This window comes from Aquarana catesbeiana, linkage group LG08 (genome assembly GCF_042186555.1).
Source record: "Aquarana catesbeiana isolate 2022-GZ linkage group LG08, ASM4218655v1, whole genome shotgun sequence".
In the NCBI taxonomy this organism is placed as follows: domain Eukaryota; kingdom Metazoa; phylum Chordata; class Amphibia; order Anura; family Ranidae; genus Aquarana; species Aquarana catesbeiana.
The window spans coordinates 160,523,784-160,547,984 of NC_133331.1; the positions used below are offsets into that span (position 1 = coordinate 160,523,784).

The 24,201-nt window shown below is 42.0% G+C and overlaps 1 protein-coding gene across 30 annotated transcripts in view; it reads left to right on the forward strand.

Moving 5' to 3' along the window:
- Positions 1–24,201, forward strand: part of CAMK2G (calcium/calmodulin dependent protein kinase II gamma) — a 409,422-nt gene that overhangs the window by 13,923 nt on the left and 371,298 nt on the right. For all 30 annotated transcript variants that reach the window (XM_073596628.1, XM_073596634.1, XM_073596638.1 and 27 more), the window contains exon 2: positions 4,525–4,619. In XM_073596628.1, the coding sequence (XP_073452729.1) occupies positions 4,525–4,619 (95 nt within the window). The remainder of the gene's footprint in view (positions 1–4,524; positions 4,620–24,201) is intronic.

A 24,201-nucleotide genomic window follows, 5' to 3' on the forward strand; every position in this document is an offset into this window, starting at 1 on the left:
GGGAGCGTGAGCTGCAGCTCTGTGTTCTATGGATGCATAGAGTGGGGCTTGGGAGTGAGCATGCACCAGTGCCTCCAGAGCAAGCAGCTTGCTATTAGGGGCACTGGATGAAGAGGTGGAGCCAGTGCCCCCTCATTTATTTAATGAGCCTTTAACGTCACTTTAAGTGAATGGGGGTGAGCTGCAGCTGCAGGCCAAATGCTAGGATTATGAAATAAAAAAACAAAATAAAACCGGTTTTCAGGAGAAGGTTGTATCGCCTCTGGAATGCCTGCCAGCTGCTCCTGTACCACTATGTGAAAGGAGGTCCAACACTGATGTGGCAGCACTCTGAAACTGGTTCATGCACAGATAAAATGCACATATTCCAGGCAGATGCATTTTGCTGCAGCACCCCGGTGCATCAATACAGCTGGACTAGGCCCTGTCTCTGGGGTAATTTATCAACTAAAGCATGATTGAGGCGGGGCAGGAGGAGGTCAATAGTGAATTATTTCAGACACATTTATGGTGACATTTCAGCGCTTAATAATTTCCGTTCTGCTCTCTGGAAGGAGTGATGTGTCTTATATAAAATTCCCCAGACGCAGTGAAACTGTTAGCATCATCTGCCAGTTTACAGATGTAGAAATGAAAGCAGTTGTAAAGGATTTATTTTTTTATTAAAACAATAAACATGTTATACTCACCTGCTCTATGCAAAGGTGTTGCACAGAGCGGCTCCTCTTCTTGGGTCCCCCTCCAGTGCTCCCCACAAGCTGGCACGCTCCTGAGCTGAGCTGTGTGGGTCCATAGACGCACACAGCTTGGTTCGACCCTCCCCCACTCCCTCCTCACAGGATTTTACTGACAGCAACAGTAGCCAATGGCTCCCACCCTCTGTGTAGCCCGTGAGAGCAGAAAGAGAGATGACTAAGGTGTTTGGGGAGGGGGCAGGGCGGGGGGGGTTGTTGGTAGAGCATAGCTAGTGGTAAAACCTTTTTTACCTTAATGCAGGGAGTGCATTAAGGGTAAAAATAGTTTTAGCTTTGGAACCACTTTAAGAAATAAACCATGCCAAACCTTTTCATATCTTTTAATAAGGCTGGCAGATGGTTTTTATCCTAGATAGCACCTGATTCTGTCAGCATTTAGCTTGTTATATTGACCCCTCCCGTTGTGTGGACCTTCTAGTTGATCCTGTGTGTGTGCACGGTTTTGTAATATTGGGATTATCGTTTGCTTTTCAGTAAATTGGACCAGTCATCTGAGGCGGCAGCGTCGTAGCTTGAATAAATGTTAGCCTGTTAGTTCACTAACTAAATCAGAGGCCACGGCTCCTGCCTAGGCCGCATTGTGGAGGCATATTACCACACTCCATAACACTATTGCTGAGAAAGTGTCTGCAGTCTGTGCTTCACTAATATGGTGGTCCGCAACCTTAATCCACTAATTGAGGTCACCCATTAATGGAATGGTGAGATTGGAATATAAAACAAATGCCACCAGTCACAGAGCATTACTACCAGTGTTCTCTGTTTTAGGGATTTTTAGTGAACGAGTCACAGAATAAACCATATTAAAACTGTTTTTACTGGTAAACAATATTAAATCTGCCCGTTGTGAAATGTGTGCTGCTAAAGTGTAAATATATTTACAGACTAACGCCTCCTGCACATGACCATTTCGATTTTCAATAGTACTCAAGGGTAAAATTCCCAGCGCTTTCCACGTTCCTGTGTTTGTTTCGCATTCAGGGAAGTACGTTCTATGTGCATACATGGGTAAACGGCGATGCAGAGGAGCATCGGCATTTCCGTGTTTACAACCACATGTGTGGCCAGCTATATGCACCTTTTGCAGATCCCAGTGAGTGGGGATTGTACACTTGAGCGCTTTTAAGCCTCTAATCGTCCATATTTAAGAGGTCCTTAAAGAAAACATATTCTATTCACATTCCTGTTACATTTTCTGTCTGTTTGCTATTGGTGTCTATCTGGCCACCAATAGCTGAAAGAGAATCCTCTATCCAAAATAAAGAAAAAAGCCTGGCTTTAGATATAGTTTATGATAGAACTAGTAGTACAAAGTGCTGTTTATTTACCACCCGAAAATATAAGGCATTATATATGAGGTAAACCTAAATGTACCTTGCTGGCCCTTTAGAGCGCCATCCATGCTCTTTGAGCTGCCAACTTCTTGAAAGCTGGTAAATAAAACATTCCATTGTTACAGGCCAGGGCCTCAATAAATTACATCCATTGGGGTTGCCTTATACTTTATTGGCACGTTGTTGGAGCTCTGAGGGTCCTACGGAGAGCGTGCCATTAAAATAGGATCCTTACAGTACCTCTTTTATCCTAACATAGGTTTATGCTGATTTTTTTTTTTTTTTTTCACTTCATGGTTAAGCACCTGCATGGTTAACAGAGGACAGAATTAAAATTAGACTTGGGAAACTTAACATTAATATATCACCGGGACCAGGTGGCTTGCACCCGAGAGTACTTTGAGAACTCAGTCAAGTAATTGCCAGACCATTGTTCCTAATTTTTACTGACAGTCTACTGACTGGAATGGTACCAGCTGATTGGAGAAAAGCCAGTGTAGCACCAATATTTAAAAAGGGCCCAAAATACATCCCTGGGAATTACAGACCAGTTAGCCTAACATCAATAGTATGTAAACTCTTGGAGGGGATGATAAGGGACTATATACAAGATTTTAGTAATGAGAACGGTATCATTAGCAGTAATCAGCATGGATTCATGAAGAATCGTTCTTGCCAAACCAATCTATTAACCTTCTATGAGGAGGGGAGTTACCATCTAGATAAAGGAAGGCCCATAGACGTGGTGTATCTGGATTTTGCAAAAGCATTTGACACAGTTCTTCATAAACCTTTACTGTACAAAATAAGGTCCGTTGGCATGGACCATAGGGTGAGTACATGGATTGAAAACTGGCTTCAAGGGCGAGTTTAGAGGGTAGTGATAAATGGGGAGTACTCGGAATGGTCAGGGATGAGTAGTGGGGTCCCCCAGGGTTCTGTGCTGGGACCAATCCTATTTAATTTGTTCATAAATGACCTGGAGGATGGGATAAACAGTTCAATCTCTGTATTTGCGGATGATACTAAGCTAAGCAGGGCAATAACTTCTCCGTAGGATGTGGAAACCTTGCAAAAATATCTGAACAAATTAATAGGGTGGGCGACTACATGGCAAATGAGGTTCAATGTAGAAAAATGTAAAATAATGCATTTGGGTGGCAAAAATATGAATACAATCTATACACTGGGGAGAGAATTTCTGGGGGAATCTAGGATGGAAAAGGACCTGGGGGTCGTAGTAGATGATAGGCTCAGCAATGGCATGCAATGCCAAGCTGCTGCTAACAAAGCAAACAGAATATTGGCATGCATTAAAAAGGGGAATAATTCCAGAGATAAAATAATAATTCTCCCACTCTACAAGACTCTGGTCCGGCCGCACCTACAGTATGCTGTCCAGTTCTGGGCACCAGTCCTAAGGAAGGATGTACTGGAAATGGAGCGAGTACAAAGAAGGGCAACAAAGCTAATAAAGGTCTGGAGGATATTGGCTTTGAGGAAAGGTTGCAAGCACTGAAATTATTCTCTCTGGAGAAGAGACGCTTGAGAGGGGATATGATTTCAGTTTACAAATACCGTACTGGTGACCCCACAATAGGGATAAAACTTTTTCGCGTAAGGGAGTTTAACAAGACTCGTGGCCACTCATTAAAATTAGAAGAAAAGAGGTTTAACCTTAAACTACGTAGAGGGTTCTTTACTGTAAGAGCGGCAAGGATATTGAATTCCCTTCCACAGGCGGTGGTCTCAGCGGGGAGCATCGATAGTTTCAAGAAACTATTAGATAAGCACCTGAATGACCGCAACATACAGGAATATACAATGTAATACTGACATAATCACACACATAGGTTGGACTTGATGGACTTTGTGTCTTTTTTTTTTTTTCAACCTCGCCTACTATGTAACTATATTTACTTTTAAAAAAGATGTTGACTCAAAATCTTATTTTTAAATGTTGTTGTAAACTACTTATAAGGCTACTTGCAAGCTAGGCATTTAGCCCATGTTTGTCCAATCTTGGCATTTTAGTGTGCCCAGGTGGCAACGGTGCAGCGTTGAGTGCTGTACATAGGGTTAGGGTGGTACTTTAATTTGGGCCCCTATGCGTTCAGGGACATACAATATGCCCAGAATGCAGAATACCTGCAATCCTGGCATATGTCTCTGAAGGTATAGAACCCTAAACGCAATTACCACTTAGTACAGCATTTAGTTCATTCCAGAAGAAGCATACTTCAGCCTGCCATGGACTGTGACAGGCTGCAGGCAGCGGGGCTGTAAGCCTTCTGGTTTACTAAAATGCTGGTATTGCATGCATGTGGGTTAAATGCCTAGCGTGCAGATAGCCTAACATGAAATCAATATTTTATGTGTTTTGTCTGGCTTATATTTTCATTAATCTATATTTTTTTATCTGCCGTGTTTTTAAGGGGTGCCTTTTCTGTAGTCCGAAGATGTGTGAAGAAATCCACCAGTCAGGAATATGCTGCAAAGATTATCAATACTAAGAAGCTGTCTGCTAGAGGTAAGATGGTACTGAGAACGAAACCACATTATATGGCAGGCTCATTGCCTTGATGTCGAGGAATATCTGAAATGTTAACCACCTTGAGATTCCTTTATTAAAGTTCATAATTCTAAATTGTTTTGATTTTTCCCCATTGGGGGAAACTCAAGTTCTGTGCACATTTCCCATACCGTGTTCAAAACACACTACAGTTGCGATCTGCAGTGGGTGTCAATTTTAACAATACCCCAAACGCAAGTTGCAAATGCAGTGGGTTTGCACCGGATCACATTGTACTTCTGCACTGTGCGATGCGTTTGCAGTGTTTTTCCAGAAGTAGTGCTTTTGGTGCTGATAAGATTTAATGGGCTGATATCACTGATGAATGCGATTCCTGGTGTGACATGGCCCCAAGAGTTAAAATTTGTGTCCTTTTGTTAATTTGGATGTTTCCTGAATACAGTCATTTGTAGAAGTGGGCTGCTATACAAGGAAGGTGCTTCATTCTTGTTGGCTGATACGGTTCAGCATTTATACATGATTACCCAATGTCACTTGACTGCTTTTACTGATTACACTTAGCACTGTACTCCTAGCAGTAGATATAAACTCGCATATATTTACAATCATATATGCCGTTGTGTATAATTCTGATTGCTGACCTGGAAAGAGTACTGGGTGTATAATACTGATTGCTGACCTGGAAAGAGTACTGGGAAGATGCTGCATTTTGTCTAACAAAGGTTTTTATTGACTTGGTTAAAGTAGTCCTAAACTCTCAAAAGAAAATTAACATATTTGTTTTGCATTTCACCCCCCCAACAGTTGGATAACTGGTCTATGCCGAAAAATTCCTTTTATTCATTGAAACCTAAAACTTCTGTTTATTCTCCCTTTCCAGTTCAGATGATTAACCAAAAATACAGTCAATAAACTAACACTCTAGGGTAGCGCTACACTTAATTTCGCAAACACTAACCACCCAGTGCTAAACGTGTAACAATACAAAGGCCACCACAATGTAAAATAATATAAAATTAATAAATTCAATGTAATGATCCCAAACAATCTTAGTGTAGTCTACTTCACCAGGACTAACTATATCCACCACTGCGCTCCAAGTGATTTTCACTCCCTTTAAGGTGTCACACTCACCGACTTTATAAAGAACAAAGGCTCTCATCAAAATCCGTATAATGGTTCCACTTCCAGTACTGCACACAAACGGGGAGATAAGAATAACTAACAAAGCATAGTCCCATTTTAAACCACATTTATTTAAAACATATACCCAGTTAAAATTGCACTCACACATAATCTAACCTATGCTCATCAATGTCAAAAACGCCAGAACCATGCAGCCAGTGATCAGTGTATCTCGCTGAACTTGCTTTCTGCATCACGTCCGGTTCGCATTACATCCAGTACAGAGTGTTGACTTCATTTCCGGTTGCTGTATACCCCCGCCCTGATGTGCTTCGTCATTATGGCATGATTACTTAGTCACATGGCTGTGGTGATATAACTATATTCCCGAGTGCATAGTGCCATGAGTTCTTGCAATGGCCTGTGCTTATATTGGAAAGCAGCAACACAAACAGGAGGTGCTGTCAAGCAAGTTCTTCAGTAGGCGGGCATGAGTGAGGGGAGACTGTGTTATACTACGTCCCACTGTGCATTTACCGGCGGGGCGTGCGTTGACGCACAGGATTGAGTACTTTTTCAAGAACAATTTGCAATTGATTGCTTTTTTAGAGCAGGGGTTATGCTTTATTGCAAAAACATATTTAACGGCTGTAAAACAACCAATGCTTTTCGGCCATTAGGCCTTAGGCTCTGCTCCTGGTTCCTTTAGAGGCTGCTAAGGCTTCCTTGAGCTGTGGCTGATTGACCTCCCATTTTTATGGTGCTTGCATACTTCCAGGGCCAGTGCCACCTGGCAGAGTCTGTGACATGACACCAGTGATCTTTATAATTATCTGTAAGGATGGCATTCTGACCACCACTGTAAAGGAGGCAGTCTTCCCACTGACCACAAATATAAAAAGACCCCCATCACTGATATGAATTACTGGAGATGTAATGCATAGGCATATTGAAAAACATTAACATTGAGTAGAGTCTCCTCTTTGCCCAAATATTGGCATCAGAGATTTCTATGGAAGATCTCTTCCACCCAGCATCATTGTCATGCCTTTGATGTTGTATGATACTTCATGCTAATCCTTATGTCAGAGAGGGTTCTTTAGTGAATGTTTTAGACCTTTTCATATACCTACCAACCCACATGTACATTCTGGGAATTGTAGTTCAACTGCTATTGATTGGGTAGTCGGCTGCCTACCTGAAATAATTGTGTGTGTGTGTGTGTGTAGCTTTCAGTATGTCGTTGCAGATGTGATGAAGTTTTGTTTAAAAGATCAGCCTGTGGCTTTGTATTAAAATGCAGAATGTCCATATGAGGCAAAGGAAATATTTCTCCCCCCCCAGTATTCTTTTTGTATCTGTAGTCTTAACACCGGTCCATATACAGTATATATAAGAGAAAAATCCTGTGTCATTGTGTGTGCTGGTTACAAATGATATGTCCCTTGATGGAAAATAGCAGTCATGGAAATCCTTTGCAAGTCAGCAGAGAGCACGAGGAGACCGTCCCAGAATTCCTTCTTCACTGCTTGATGCTTCCCAAACAAGAACCAAATTAATAATGCCAATTAATGAGCACCTGCTAACTACTCCTTTGTGTGCTTGGCATGTGTCCCTGTCACTAGGCAGGTTGCAGCTATGTATTTGTGTGTGTATTAAACATCTGTACAGTTTTTGTTGATCATCTTTTTCCATGATTATTACCAAAATTCTGGCACTAATTTTCAGGATCGCTTGAGCTTTAATTTTTTGGTGAATCATACTATTTAAGGAAATTGTAGCATGAAGGCCTTCATGTACATTTTTTGTTGCAGAAAAAGAAAAGGAGGGCGCACTGACCTAGTGCATTACCACTGGTAAAGCTTTATTAAAGCATAAAAAACTGCAAAATATATACTCACAAACGAGCATTTGTTTGAGGCTTTGACAATTTAGCAGGTTCGCTGTTCAAAACACTGGTAAGCCAGGAGCTGATGTTGAGTGGGTCAAACTGATATCACAACCTGCTAAATTGTCAAAGCCTCATACAAATGCTCGTGTTTGAGTATATATTTTGCTGTTTTTTACGCTTTAATAAAGCTTTACCAGTGGTAATGCACTAGGTCGGTGCGCTCTCCTTCTTTTTCTTTTAGTCTACGAATACCCATTATTCTGCAAGATGGCAGGCTTGTTTTTGGATTCCTGCACATCTTTTCACACCATGCAGCCAGGCAGGTGACATTGTCATTTCATTATTATGTTTGCATAGATCACTATGCTTTTAATTTATGTTTAATAATACTGTGGGATATATATTGCTCTAGTTCCCTTTTGCCTTTACTTGTATATCAGGCAGGTGACAGTCCTGTTACCTGATTCAGCTGTAATGGTTCCCTCTGTCAACTTTTCAATGCATTGACAGTTATTCTGAATCATCTTACTACAGTTATACTGTACAGTGCAGATAAAACAGGTGGTTGTAAAGATGAACCAAAAAAGACCGGAGATGCATTGTGATAGGGGTATGTGAATCCTTAGACTTCCTGAACAGAATACATACCCCCTTTAACAGATTTATGGCAATTTATTTCAATCAATAGAAAATCAGGAAGTTGTGATCTGATGACATCTTATTAAACCAGGACATTGTCTGTGATCAAGCCTGTGTGGGGTGGACCTGTCCTAAGTGGTGCTGCAGTGGGCTCTTCAGTGTGCAACTTCCTGCTTTTCCTATTGGATTCATAGTGTGGTTGGGCCCCCATTCCAGAGGGATTGGAGTGGGCATAGATCTACATGTTTACTTGTTGCCTGGAGTCCTACATTTACAGAAGTGGTACTGATGGAAAAATTTAGACCACCGTTGCTGATCTCTCCTTTTTAAAAATGCTAGTTGCTTGGGTGTCATGCTGATCGGTTGGCTCCAGTCTTCAAGCCAGATATATCCAGTTAACTAACAATTTAATTAGGAGGCCAGTGCAGATTACCTTTTACAGGAAACCTGCCTGGCTGGCTGTCGCCCAGTGCTGGAGGCTGTTCTTGTCTAGGACAAGCTGGTCCCACCCCTGCAGCCATGTGTAAAGTGCTGCGGAGGTGTTCTCTGCCCCAATGCCAGCATCCCTTCTGGTTGTTGGCTAGCGTTTATTGTGCTCTGCTTAGAGGTTCTCTGGGATGTAAAGCTATTCCATCCAAACGTTTTTGTGAAAGCGTAGATCCCTTTTTTTTCGGTTACATTTAGGAAAACCTTAATATGTTAAGTGTTCCCTTCACACAGCAATAGAGTGTCTTAATGAGTCACAATGTACAGGGATAGGGACAGTTGTAGGCACGCACACCCACACTCGCTCAGGTTGAACTGGATGGACTGGTGTCTTTATTCAACCTTACTAACTATGTAACTATAAACTATAGCAATTCCTATAACTATTTTTTAAACATTTCTTACCTCTCTAGTTTCTTTAAAGCAGGCCTTTGGGAAGACTGCAGTCTACTCTGAACAATTTGAATGTGGGTGGACAGTGCAGGGATCAGCTGTGTTGCCTTTCATTAACTTACAATGTAGAACTTACATCTTGAATCCTTTTTTAGGATGGGCTGTTCAAATCTAGTTCACAACTGATAAGGAGATTGTCCAGCCCAGTACAGACCGGATAATTATGATAAACTTTACACTACCTCCTGCCCACTAATTAACATAACATAGCAGGGGAAAACTTTAGAATTGGAGTTTTCAGAAAAGAGCAAGTAAATATGTAAGCAGCAATGTTTAATTATTTTTACATTTATGCTGTGTGAGTGGGAACATTTTGCAGATGTAAAGTCCCAACGTTCTCCCAATTTGGCTGAAAAAAATGGAAATACACTCTTGCACCCCCTTCCCCCAACCTGCAGATTTCCTTATTGTTAGAGTATTTTATGTGCGGCCCAAGACAATCCCTCTTCTTTCAGTGTCACCCAAGAAGATCAAAAGACTGGACACCCCTGACGGGGGCATCCGACCACCTGAGTGCAAGGGAGGACTGTCTGCAGGCACCGGTTTAGCAGTGTGGCGTAGTCTGCCAGAAAGGAGGATCGGGTAATAATTGTTTTGCTTGGTCCCTTAGACATAAGAGAAGTTAACCCCTGCAGTGTGGGCATAGCATGGAATTCTACTTTAAAGCCCAACTTTGGGCAACTAAAACAATTTTTTGTCTGGAGGAACAATAAAAAGATTTACTTACCCAATCCTGTGCTTCTCCCTGAATTGTCTGCACCCCTACACTCCACCGGTCTAGAATCCGGACGTCATGTAGACCAGAGCAGGGTCCATATAGCCCTGTACTGGATCTGAGGACGCCGAGGGACAGTTGACAACTAATTTGATGGGAAGGGTTGGATCAGGTAAGTAAAACAGTTTATTCTCTCCCCAAGACAAAACAGGTTATTAGCCCTTGCAGTGTGGGTGCCTCCTTACTGCAAAGGATCATTTTTTAGTTGCCTAGAGTTAGGCTTTAAACACTTCAATTGTATACATCCCATCTAATGAATACTGCCCTACCTTCCCAGGTCCTGTACTTAGGTCATCCAGAGCTGCCATCCTACCCTGTAATCGGACAAATGAACTGGGTAGTGTTATTAGGAAAACTGTCCGTCACCATCTTTAGTTCTGCACATGGTAGGCGATTATCTTCAGGGTCCTGTAATTAGAAGGTGTCTACGAGGCAGGTTGGAAGGGGCAGCTGAAGCTGGGAGTGAATTAACACTCCATCATGACCACTTCCTAAATTCTGTTCTAGTAACACAAAGACAAATCGTCTGTCACTTCAAGAACCTGTTGTGAAAGTAATCAACTGCCAGGTGTACTCTTCGTTCGGTTGCATACAGTAATATCTTTTTAGTGTGAAGAGGCTTGGGTGTGATTAGTGGTCCATGAGGTGGGTGGAGTGCTTTTGGAGAGACCCTGTTCTAACTTTGTGTGACCTTTTGGCAAGTCATTTTATCTGTCTCAGGTCCTAAAATTAGATTGTAATCTATTTGGGAAGGGATGCAATGTGCTGGTGTGATATCCGTAAAAAGGGGAAAGCTCCATGGCACGCAGTCTGGGCTTATTCAGCACTGACAACATCTGCTCTTTTACCCATATGGGTTAGACAAGATTTTATTCAATTCACATTCTCTATTTTTTCTCTGAAGGCAGCTTTGTCATCTCATGATAAAGATTTCCATCATTTGACCAACTTTTGCAGTTTTTCTCAGTTTACTGAATTGGCTTATATTAAATTTTTCGTTTTGAAAAGACGCTAAATATGCAGCTGAAAATGATATGTAATCTGTCATACCCGTTGTGGAAGTTGTCCAATCCAGATACGTCTACTAAACTGTATACCAGTGATGGCACCTTGGCACCCCAGATGTTTTGGAACTACATTTTTCGTGATGCTCATGCACTCTGCAGTGTAGTGGACCATCATGGGAAATGTAGTTCCAAAACATCTGGTTTGCCAAGGTTGCCATCACTGCCCTATGCAATGCCCTGGCTGTTTACTTTTCCTTACAGCAGTAAAAAAAAATCTAGAGCTTGCTCAAGACTAGTAATCAGTTCACACTACTGCAACTTCCTGGCGACTTTATGAGACTGCGTATTATTTTGGTGCGACTGACTTGGAGGCGACTTCCATTAAAGTCTATGGGCACAAGTCAGATAGAGGTCGCCTTGAAGTAGTACGGGAACATTTTATAAATTTGGAGCGACTTTAGTAGTGCTAATTAAGACAACTCCTCATTGACTAACATAGGATTTCACATGTCATGCAACTTGGAGTCTCACAGGTCGGATCCCAAGTCGCGGCAGTGTGAACCGAGCCTAACGGCTGCCATAGACGGCTTGAATTTTGGGCAATTCATGCCAAAAAATGAAATGATCGACTTCTGTTGAGCAGGGACGGCCACATACTGATCAAAAAAACAAGGATGGTGAGGAAAAATTGATGCAGATAAACAGGTACAACTTTTGTATAGGAGGATTTGTTTCACCTCTGTGTATCCCCTGAGGCCAGTCACTTTACTGGATATACAGTATGTAGGGGTTTACAACCATTTTAAGTTTGGATGGTGCAGGTACAGCATTATACTGGTGAGGTCAGCTCTATGCTCTTCAGTCTCCAAGTGCTGTGTGATAGAGTATCTCGCTGAGTATCTCCTGCAATCTGTCCTGTCTCTACCAGTGGGCTTTAGTTATCAACATGGCTTACTGCAGCCTATACTTATTCCACACATTGGTTCTATATCAGGTTTGGCTAAGGTTGGTTAATGTCACATCTTTGGGGTAGGGCGCTTTAAGTCCCAGAACTGGCTGTTGTGCCGATCTGACCCTGAATTGCTGCTATGAAATAACCATTACAGTTGACGCTAACATATCTCTATCTGCTAAGATTTCTTTAGGTAATTGAGTTTTATTCTATCGATAGATGACTCAGTCCATCGTCATAAATTTGGTTAATTGGTTCAGTCTGCCAGTAATGTTTTCTATGTGAGGATTGCCAGCTGACTGCCAGGTCCCTTCCTTCTCAACATTCAGTAGTGTAATTCAGAATATAAGGGTTCTTCAGAGAGACATAACCTGTAGCCACAATCCAGCAGTTAAGTAGTATAGAGTCTGTGGTTCTACATAGAGCGCTAACCTACAACAACCATTCAAAGTTCAAGTAAGTCAGGCCATAGATGATGCAATTTTTTTTCATGCAGCCACGGGTTTTAGGAAAGAACCATTTGATTTCCCCCATCAACAAAGTCAGCATGGATGGGGAAATGCATCCTGCGGAGCGTTTGTGCTCTCCTGGCTGGGGGGCCACATGGAGCCGTCCCCATCGGGAGGACACAGCAATTATTGCTAGCGGCTATAGCCATGGGCAATAATCGCATTCTAGAAATCTGACATGCTGGTTGTACCCAAGTCAATCGATGGATCGACTTGGGTACAATCAGCCTGTCCATAGATGGTTCCTGCTGAACCGGCTGAGATTTGAGTCATCTCTGGCTGGCTTAACTGTAGTCCAATTAGTAAAATGTTATTTCCAATTGATTGATCTGAATCTAATCTTTTCACTTACTCATTGAACCACCCTACCAAATATTGTTGATTGTATAAACCAGTTATTCTTGATGTGTGGAAAAAGTACCCCAAAGGGCACTTCTAGGAGTTTAGGGGGTACTACATCAAATATGCTAAAACCAGAACATTCTATAGAAAACAAAGCATATTTTTTTCTTTGGTATTTTAAAGGAAACGTATATATAGTTTTGTACTTATTTTATTATGGTGGTTACAATGTTTTTAGAAATATTTTTATTGTTTAGTCAATATTATTCTTTTTTTAGCCAGCATATACAAGTCTGCAAGATTAAAAATAACATTTATTGAAGGAAAAAACTGGATGCAGTTTGTTGAAAATGCTTTATGTTAGTTAGGCCGTCCATAGACGGTTTGAATCTCGGCCGATTCTGCAGGAACCGGCTGAGTTTTGAACTGTGTATGGGCAGGCTGAATGTACCAAGCTGATCAATCGATCAACTTTGGAACAACCAGCCTGTCTGATTTACTTGCAATTCTCGCTAGCAGCTGGTATGGCCACTAGCAATAATCACTGTGTTCTCCCGGCAGGGACAGCTTGCCCTGCCTGAATATATAAAACATCCCCCTTACCAAACCAACATACTAAGACCCCTTTTACACCGACTGACCGATCGGGTCCGCTTGTCAGATTTTCAGGGGGACTCTATCTGACCATCCATTGATCTCTATGAAGCGGCGGATGACAGCAGACGTGTCTGCTGACATCCAATCCTGTCTGCTAAAAACAGTTGGTTGGGAATCCGTTCCCCATCCATCTGGTGGATTAAATGACAGTTGGGTGGAAACGGACAGGCGGTCCGTTTCCATCCTACAGCCCAAAGAGGACAGTCTGCTTCAGGCGAGCAGACACGGACCTGTGAGCTGTCTGCTCAGCGCCGATCAGCGGAGAGATCCCCTGCTGAGCGGGCGGATCTGCTGGCGCACTCCGCCAGTGTGAAAGGAGCATAAGACAATGTTCTCTCGTACTGCAACGGTCAGTAGATGGACATCAAAGTGGCCACTGCAGCGGTTCATGGCGAAAATGGGGAAGAATTATTGACATGCTAAACGGTTACAGTACTAAAACTGGTCAAAAATCTTGCCAAATACCCATTTAAGTCTCCATTAGAATAGTAAACGCACACCTGGGTAATTGCATATAGCCTAGAGCTGGCCATACATCACTAATTTTTTACATTTTTTTTTCAATCCGCCAGTCAGGGAAAATTTTCCAGCTGTGTCATTGTATTCTGACAGCGGAACACCTCGTCATCAGTATACATTGATCGGCGCAGCAGCCGGTTGGCTGCATGTGCCGATCGAGCGAAAATATACCAACAAACCCCTTTGTGAAGAGTCAACTGATCGATTTCTCATGAATGGGAATGATCGTGCATGTCATTAAAATTTGTCCTGATCCTGTTGAACTGGCTGAATTATGATCCATGTATGGCCAGCTTCACCAAGCTTCTAAGCAGGTAATGTCTGTTATCTCTTAAAGGAGAAGTCCAGCCAAAGCTCATTTGGGTGTACTTCTCCCATAGATCACAGGAGTGATCCATATTTGCACTACTGTGAACCGTTTTCAGCAGAGAGAGGACTGATTGACAGTCAGCAGCTCTCTGCTCGGGCAGCTGTGAGAACCAAGCCATCGACAATGTTCGATCTCTCGGTTCTCAGTGTAGAGGCGCCGGGGGGACCCACGCTGTATCCACCTAAGCAAGCGTGAATATGGAAAAAAAACAAAACTTTTACTTCTCTTTTAAGCTAACCCTCCTGATCTAGGAATCCTTTGTCCAGTATTAAGTGATGATTTGTGAAACGGATTGTAAGCCAGCATCTTAAAGCACCATCACCCTGGCAGAGACAGTTTCCAACGTAAGAGCCATACAGTATGTAAATGTTAGGGTATTTTTCATCAGTGCATAATATTCTGTGCAAACACAGCAATGCTAAAAAAAAAAAAAAAAAAAAAAAAAAATTATTTATTTATAAAGATGTATTGATTTCATAATAAAAAAGATTATTCAAAAAAACTATCATAATACCACACTTTTAGAATGCTACATGTTTTATGTTTGATCATAATGCCTATATGGTCATACATGGCTGTTTCCTTAAAACAAGACAGAAAGTATTGCGTTCCATAGCACTTTCGATTTAATCATTTTCCCTTTTTTTTCGTATTATCCTTCACCTCTTGCTTGAACAAGGAACTAGTTCTTTATCCATTTTTATACCATTTGCGTTTATTTCCATATTTGTTGGAGAGAATCTCATAGCAATCTGTCTATTATGTTGGTAAAGGGAAGACTGGTGCTGTTAAATTGCCGTCTTTGCTGGTATACTTTTTCTGCTCGCTTAGTAACTATTAGCTATGTAAGCAAACGCAAACCAAATGTTTGTATTACTTACTGTATCTGTGACTTCTGTTCTTTGTTAACAAATACTTGGCAGAATCTGAACTTTTGTTCTTCCCAAGTATGCAATTACTCTCTTGTGAATTTATTGGCCCATCCGGGATTTTGGTTACACAGCTGGGGCTCTTTTATATCTGGTTATGCCAGTTTGAAATATTCATCTTTTCACCCCACTCAAAATATTTTTATAGATCTGCAGTTTCTTCCATCTGTGTGTCTATCCTATGTCTAACAATAATTAAACTGTGGAAAAATATGCTGGTGCTCTCAGTCTAACACAGTAAGCATACTTACAGAAGGAGAGAGAGGAGGAATTACCATCAATGTGCTGCTGCTTCTCCATTGTGCAGATCATCTTTTAGATGGGTCTTTTACCAAGCTGTGTTGCCTAAAGAGGATCTTCAGGCTGAATGTAAAAAATTAAAACGCAAGTACTGTAGCTGCTGATTTTAAATAAAGGAGAACTTACCTGTTCAAGCATCCAGCACTGTCTTTACCCAGGCTGGTTCCTTACCGGTCTTTGGGTCCCCTGCATCCGTTGTTTACTAAGGGAAGATGCTGGCCGTCTTCCCACTGCGCATGTGTGAGCTGCACAGTTGTTTGTGAATGGACCCACAGCCTTCCGGGACCTGGAATATGTCCGTGGGGGGGGGGCGGGGGCGGCTAAACTTTTGCTCGGATCACCTAAGCAGTCTGAGCATAAAGTGGGAGCTGGTACCTGTTAAAACCTAGTACTGCCCCCCCTCCCAAAAAAAGTATTCAGAATTGATATGAGGGAGGTAGTAGGCGAAGAAGCAAAACTTCACCTTTTGGGTGAAGATCCATGTTTAAAGAGGAACGTCGCCCTCCCTATTAATTTTTTAATTTTTATTTTTTGTTTAATTCCCTGCTGACCTTACCTGACTTTAAGTTCTTCACAGTTCAGATACTCACACACCCAGTGGATCCAGCTTTGTCCTGCTAATAACCACTTTGCTACAGCACCGCTCGAGTCCTGTTCCGCCATCTTCTCCTGTAATGTCGTCGGGAGGCTGCCGGCTCTTCTGGGTTCAGGCGTTGCCTCCCGATGATGTGCTGCTAGGCCTCTTCCCCCCCCCCCCCTCCTTTAATGAATGCAATGCCTGTAGTGCTCCCGGCATTCTAGGTGGATGACATGCAGTCCACTGGTGAGGAGGTAGGATGGAGGGCTGAGCTGAAACCTCTTAAATGAAAATGAAAAGAAAAAGTAAGTAAAGGGGGAAAAAAAAACCCCAGATGTTTCTGCAGCAGAGTGAGGGAGAAGGGTGAGGACTTGCTTTAAAGCGGGACAAAGCATTTCTCCCCTTTACAGCCAAGGATGCTGCCATCTTAATCTTAACATCTGATTTGATCTGTTTGATCTGCAGTTGCCATGGTGCTGCATATGTGATCAGTAGGGTTGCACCGATACTAGTAACGGTATCGGTGCAGATACCGAGTATTTGCACAAGTATCAGTACTCGTGCAAATGCACCGATACCTGAAACCGATACTTTCAGTCTTGGTTCTTTGAGCTGTCAGTGGGTCTCCTCCCCGTGTTAAAGAAGTCCGGTAATTGGAGCTGTCAAAAAAAAAAAAAAAAGCAGCCCCTGAAGCACTAAAATTAAAAAGAAACATTGTTTCTTTTTGTATATTTCTGTTTCTTCATATGCAGATCAAAGGGATGAACAAATGTTCCTCTGTTTAACCCCTTAATAACCCTTAATTTACTCTAATCAGCCTTAACTCACTATTTTCCTCCATTTATTTATTTTCCTTCTATTTTTTCTATTTCTATGTCTATTTTATAAACGATATACAATTAAAACTTTTTTTTTTTGTTTGCATTGTTGGTGAATATTTTTACACGTATATATTAACATATTTACACATTTCACATTGAAAAAGAGCTAAATAAAAAAAAAATCTTATTTTATTTAATTTGTAAATAACTTTTCAATGCTTTGTACCATTGCTGACAGCTGAAGTTAAAACAAAACAGTTGCGGTAGGTATCAGGTAATTGGTATCGGCGAGTACTAAAAAAAAGTCGATAGTTTTTTATTATTATTATACAGGATTTATATAGCGCCAACAGTTTACGCAGCGCTTTACAACATTAGGGAGGACAGTACAAGTACAATACAATTCAATACAGGAGGAATCAGAGGGCCCTGCTTGTTAGAGCTTACAATCTAGGAGGGAGGGTCAAGTTATACAAAAGGGTAATAGCTGTGGGGGATGAGCTAATGGAGAAAATAGTGCAATTGTTAGATGGAGGCAGGATAGGCTTCTCTGAAGAGGAAAGTTTTCAGGGATCGCCTAAAAGTGGATAAATTTGGAGACAGTCCGACAGATTGGGGTAGGGAATTCCAGAGGATGGGGGAGGCTCGGGAGAAGTCCTGGAGGCGGATATGGGAGGAGGTGATGAGGGAACTAGAGAGCAGAAGGTCTTGGAAGGAACGGAGAGGGCGATTAGGTTGGTATTTTGAGACTAGGCTAGTGATGTAGCTGGGGGCACAGTTGTGGATGGCTTTGTAACTTATTGTTAGTATTTTGAATTTAATTCGTTGGGCGAGTGGTAGCCAATGGAGGGATTGGCAGAGAGGGGTAGCAGACACTGAGCGGTTTGTAAGGTGGATGAGTCTGGCAGCAGCATTCATGATGGACTGAAGAGGGATAGTCTATTTAAAGGTAAGCCAATGCGGAGGGAGTTCCAGTAGTCGAGGCGAGAGATAACCAGGGAGTGAATCAGGAGCTTTGTGGTTTCGTTGGTTAGAAAGGGACGTAGTTTAGAGATGTTGCGGAGATTGAGGCGGCAAGCTTTGGAAAGTGATTGGATGTGGGGCCGAAAGGAGAGTTCAGAATCCAGGATAACACCTTGTAACCTGACATGAGGGGGGGTGGATGGTTGTGCCATTGCTCTTGACAGACAAGTCAGGGGAAGAGGCACAAGGGGGAGGAAATATTATAAGCTCGGTTTTGGACAGGTTGAGTTTGAGGAAGTAGTGTGACATCCATACAGATATGTCGGTTAGTAGGTTAGTGATGCGCGAGGAGACTGATGGGGTGAGTTGAGGGGTGGAGAGATAGATTTGTGTGTCGTCAGCGTAGAAATGATATTGAAAGCCGTGAGAGGCTATCAGCTGACCCAGGGAAGAGGAGTAGATTGAAAATAAAAGAGGTCCAAGAACAGAACCTTGGGGGACCCCGACAGAGAAGGGAAGAGGAGTGGAGGAAGTAGAATTGTAAGTGACACTGAAGGTGCGTTGGGATAGGTAGGATGAGAGCCACTGAAGAGCACAGTCACGGAGACAGAGGGAGTAAAGTTTTTTGAGGAGGGGGTGGTCAACCGTGTCAAAGGCAGCTGAAAGATCCAGATACTTGTACTCATTGTAAAAAAATGGTATCTGTGCATCCCTAGTGATCAGCAATGATGCTAGCCATACCATATGAAGAAGTCCCCCTCCAGGGAAGCAAGGACCAAGTGACGTCATCATGCACAGCCACACGTGGCTTACTCTTTTGAACGGTGGCTTGCTTGTGTTTACCCCAAGCATTGAGGAAACAGATCCTGCTGTGGTTTCAATTTATTTTAACGACTTGTAAGCATGTCATTTGTAAATATGTTTAGCTGTTTTTAGAAAAATTAAAGAGATGGTTTAGTTTACAGAGAGCACTAGATGTGGTGTTATTTCTTTGAGGATCTCTTGCTGCATGTTGAAGTGAAGTTGGTAGGCATATGTATAACCAAATTGGGAAGGCTTACCTGTACAAGTGGATTATCTGGGAGGAGGGTTCTTACCCAGATTGCTGTTCCATTTTTACCTCCTATATTACAATTTAAATTGAGAAGACTCACGGACACAAGTGTGGTGTTTGGTGGAGGTTTATGTCTGGGCTTTTTTGAGACGTCTTTCGTTTTAGAGCACTTTTCAAGAAGATTATATGTTGCATGATCACTTTCAAGGGTGGACTTATTTTTTGATTATTTTAGGTTTGTGGACATTTTTACAGTATAATTGATTATGCACAGTAATTTGTGAGGATTTCACTGTATGTTTGTTTGGTTTTGATTTTTATAAAGATTTTTTTTTTTTGGTTGTAAATTTGGATAATTATTCATTACAGAATGTATTATCTTGTACATTAAGATTGAAGTGCTGCACATTTAATGTATTTGTTTTTTCTGACAGCCATTTGATGGCTGGATAGTACAAACTAAGAGTTTAACATAAGCATGCTACTAACTAACAGTTATAATTCGAGGCAGGCATGCTTTTCTGTTTTGGAGTAAATTGTTAAAGAGGAACTAAACCCCCCCCCCCCCTATCATGTACAGCCTAGGAAGTTGCTATCTTAGCCTTCTGTTTGATCTGTAGTTTCATGGATGCTGCGCATCTGATCTGACCAGCTGTGGCACCCAGCCATTTAATGGCTTGACAGTTGAGTTGAGAGCAAATCATAAGCATACTAGTAACTTAGTTATCATGCAAGACATGCGTTGAATGTAATTGTTTTGGGAAACCATTAAAATGGTGGGTTTAGTTCCACATTAATGACGGTGAGGACCCTGAACTGGCTGCTATTGCTGATCTGATAAAAATAGTAGTTGCCTGGCTGTCATGCTGATGCTTTGGTTTCAAGAGTCCATCACTGATCTAGAATAAGTATGGAGTTGAATAATTTTACTTTTCCTCGGATCATCTTTTGCTGCTTGCTTGTGGCAGGTCAATGACTTGGATGTTCAGAAACCAGGCACAGCCAAGTAATGATGAGCCCAGTTATGGAAAAGAACATTTCACAGTCCAGCCATTGCTCTAAAAATGTAAATATGTTATGTAATCTGCTTGCTTGTGCTTTGCAAGGTGCTTGGTGGTTGTTTGTGGGGAATCTTCTCTGTTTACCCTATTGAAAGTCATGCCATTATTTGATCTTAAGTATTACGCTTTCACCGAGCACAATAGCATATTTTGCTGGTAACTCTGAAACCCTTCCCAGTTTTTCTTTCATTTCACATTATACACATTATATAAGAGTCGGTCAGAGGTCATTTATGCCATGGGGAGACAGACCTGGAAAAGTTCTTATGTCAAGAGACTTTGTAGCGTAGATACAGCCAATGATGTCATGACTTAATTTCATCATGAAAGGCGGACCTGTTGCAGTGATTGTCTGCCAGCCATTTTCTCAGTACATCTGAGTGCAGAAGATTGAAGCAGTCTCTATATGTTGGCGCCAGCAATTTCTATTTAAACGACAAAGCTCTTTCACATTAAAGAAAACTTGCTTAGAAACCTTAATTTAATTTAGCTAGTGTGGACTCTTGTATACTTCCTATTCTTCTTCTTACTTTTTTTTTCCTCTGTATGCAGTACAAATGTGTTTTTACCCAGAGTAAATGTTATATATACGGTATTTAATTTTAATTATTTATTACCTCTGAGGGCTGCCATTGCTGTCCTCTTTGTAAAAATGCTTGTTGCCTGGTGATCTCTGGCTTCAACACCTTTTACCCTTTGCTGAGAGTGTGAAATTTGAAGTTTTCAGCTTTTCCAGGAGGTCGTGGTCAGGTTTGCCGATATTACTTGCACTTAGACGAGCGGCCTGGAAGCCGGCTCTAAGGTAATTATTTTTTTTATACACATCTAACAATTTTGCATGATGCGGTTGTTGTCTAGCATACAGGCCTCCAAACTTTCTAACGAAAAGGCCAGTTTACTGTTCTGCAGACTTTAGGGGTGCTGGACTGTGCCCAATGGGAGTAAACAATGCCCAATCTTTGGTATTAGGTGGAGAATAGTTGTGTCAGTGGAAGGAATAGTGCCCCATTGTTGGTGTCAGTGGAAGGAATAGTGTCCCATTGCTGGTGTCAGTGGAAGGAATAGTGTCCCATTGCTGGTGTCAGTGGAAGGAATAGTGTCCCATTGCTGGTGTCAGTGGAAGGAATAGTGTCCCATTGCTGGTGTCAGTGGAAGGAATAGTGTCCCATTGCTGGTGTCAGTGGAAGGAATAGTGTCCCATTGCTGGTGCCAGTGGGAGGCATAGTGCCCCATTGTTGGTGCCAGTGGGAGGCATAGTGCCCCATTGTTGGTGCCAGTGGGAGGCATAGTGCCCCATTGTTGGTGCCAGTGGGAGGCATATTGCCCCATTGTTGGTGCCAGTGGGAGGCATAGTGCCCCATTGTTGGTGCCAGTGGGAGGCATAGTGCCCCATTGTTGGTGCCAGTGGGAGGCATAGTGCCCCATTGTTGGTGCCAGTGGGAGGCATAGTGCCCCATTGTTGGTGCCAGTGGGAAGCATAGTGCCCCATTGTTTGGGTCAGTGGCAGGCATAATGCCCCATTGTTGGGGTCAGTGGCAGGCATAGTGTCCCAAGGGCCAGATAAAGGCAAGCAAAGGGTCACAGTTTGGAGACCACTGGTCTAGCAGATAGTTAGTTATTTAATGCAAGGTTTGCTTTAAAGTCTTATTGGTAAACTACTTGTGCAATAACTTCTGCACGCCATGCATAATGTGCTTTTTATCTTTTATGCTTCCCTTTTTTTTTTTTTTTTTTTACTGAGTTATTACCTTTTAGAGATTTTGCATTTTATCATATGTAGAGGTTTGCATAGGCGTTATCCTTATTGACTATATTCTGTGCTTGTCTTCCTAATGTTAACTCCTCATGCCCTTTTCTGCACAGTGCTTTAGTGAGCATGCCGTAATAGGACGTCTTTCTGAAGTTACATGCAGTGAAGTCTGTATCATTGGATGCAGAATGGATTAGTAATGTGGATCTCAGCATGTATCACAAGATTTAATCCTTGTGATCTGATAAAGGTCTCTGCTGTGGTTTGAAGAGTGTGTTTGTATTTGTAGCTGACATCAGTGTGACTTGGCAATGCCCGTAGTTTGAACTGGGGACTTGCATACTAAATACATATACTTCCTTCAAAATATTAAATCCTACTAGAATCAACGATTTGCATTAGTCTTATTTGTCTTTTACCTGTCGAATAGTGAGATTGCCAATATACCTTGCTTGATCTGATTGAAAATTTATAAGGGTCGGTCTAGGCTGTGCATTATTTATACTGTGAATGTAAAGAGCCGAGTGCTTAGTGTTGTTTACACTTGGCAGGCACATAGAATCCATTTGTCTTTTCAAGCTTGTTTTTGGACAGTTTGCCTATTTGTCCTGGTTCAGTTGGGTTCAAACTATTTTCCCATTAAAAATGTTTTTTTCTTCCTTTTTTTTTTTTTTTTTTAACCTTTTTGAAGACAGATGGTTGTAACAGGAAAAGCCACGCTGTTCTGAAGCCGTTTAGAGTAGTTCATTAAAAGGTGAGAATATCTTTCCCGAAAGTAACAAAATATAGTGGGCTATAAAGCTAGCTTTAGGTAGGCAAACTTTACTCCTCTGAGTACAGTAAACATAAGGTGTATTATGTGATTAAGAGGGTAGCAGACTTTGAATGCCAAAGACATTAAGGAGAAGGGAAACCAAGCACTATCCAAAAACAAAATCTTTACTGATCCACCGTGAGCAATATCCTAAACGTTTCCACAAGATTCCAAAAGGTCAGACCCATAGATGAGAGGCCTCAATACTTTTCAGTAGGAGGGCCACATTATATATTTTACAATGTGGGCCGAAAAAATCCCTATTGGAGTCCCCTGTTACATTAGGGGCCCCATCCAGGATGGGATTGAACCGGAGACCATAGGCAGCCTCTGCTGACGTTAAAGTGGTTGTAAAGGCTCAATGTTTTTTACCTTCATGCATTCTATGTATGAAGGAAAAACACCACCTTTGTGCAGCAGCCTCAGCTCCCCTAATAATTATTGGAGCCCCAAATCGATCCAGCGATGTGCATGAGAGCAGCGGCTCTCCCGGGTCTCTTCCTCGAGACAGCAGCGGGATCCTTTGACTTCTGCTGCTGTCAATTACTACCTGTGAGCCTAAGGGGAGGACGGGGCCAAGCCGCGCTCTGTGTGTGAATAGAAATGCAGAGCAGAGGATCGGGGGCGCGTCTGCGTAAGTGCCCCCATAGCAGGGTGCTTGCCATAGGGGCACTTAACAGGAGGGAGGGGCCAGGAGAGCCGCCAGGGGGGACCTGAGAAGGGGGAGGCCTGAGAAGAGGCGGATTGGGGATGCTTTGCACAGAGCAGATAAGTGACATTTTATTAAGAAAAAAAAAAATATTCGTTTTAACATCACTTAAGGCTGCAGCCCAGGTAAAATCTTGTAGAAGGCTAGATGTACTTTGGAGACCTCTGCCCGTAGATGCTCAATTTTCAAACATTGCAACACATACTTTATTCAGGTTATGCTGGATGAGCTCCACATGGCGACACATGGCATATTACAACATGTCTTGGATAGAGTAGTGAGCAACTCATGCGGTTTTTGTACGAAACAAGAATATTCAGTTTGCGTTATAGTTTTTCATATCTTAAAGCATGTTTAAATCCCCCAAAAGGTTATATATTGCAGTTTACAAGCCCTTAGTTGTAAAGACAGCAGTAGATTACTTTATTTAAAGCATTTTTCCTTTTTAATTGGTTTTAAATTCCTGGTATTCCTCCTAATGATTCACTTCATGACCCTGGGTGGCTACTCTCACTGACTATATTGTATCCATGGAGGAGGGAACCATGCTTGCCAGCCTTTTGTTTGTCTTTCGTTACATGGGGCCTGATGGGAGTAGTGGTTTTCAGAAGAAAGGTAATGGCTTTACTTGTGAAATGTTAACCAGTTGGAAAGTCTCCCTGCATGATAACAAATACTTCGATTTGGATGCAGTGACCCTTTAAAATATAAGACGTGATGTTTTTTGTTCTGTCCCTGGAACGACTCTGCCACTGTACATTTTATCAAGTATGGCTTTCATCTCTCTGAGGAAGTGGCTAGGAGCCATGGAAAGCTCAGCGGCTGATTGTTACAAGATTTCTCTTTTAGGTCAGTCTCCATTTGAGATTGCTGAGT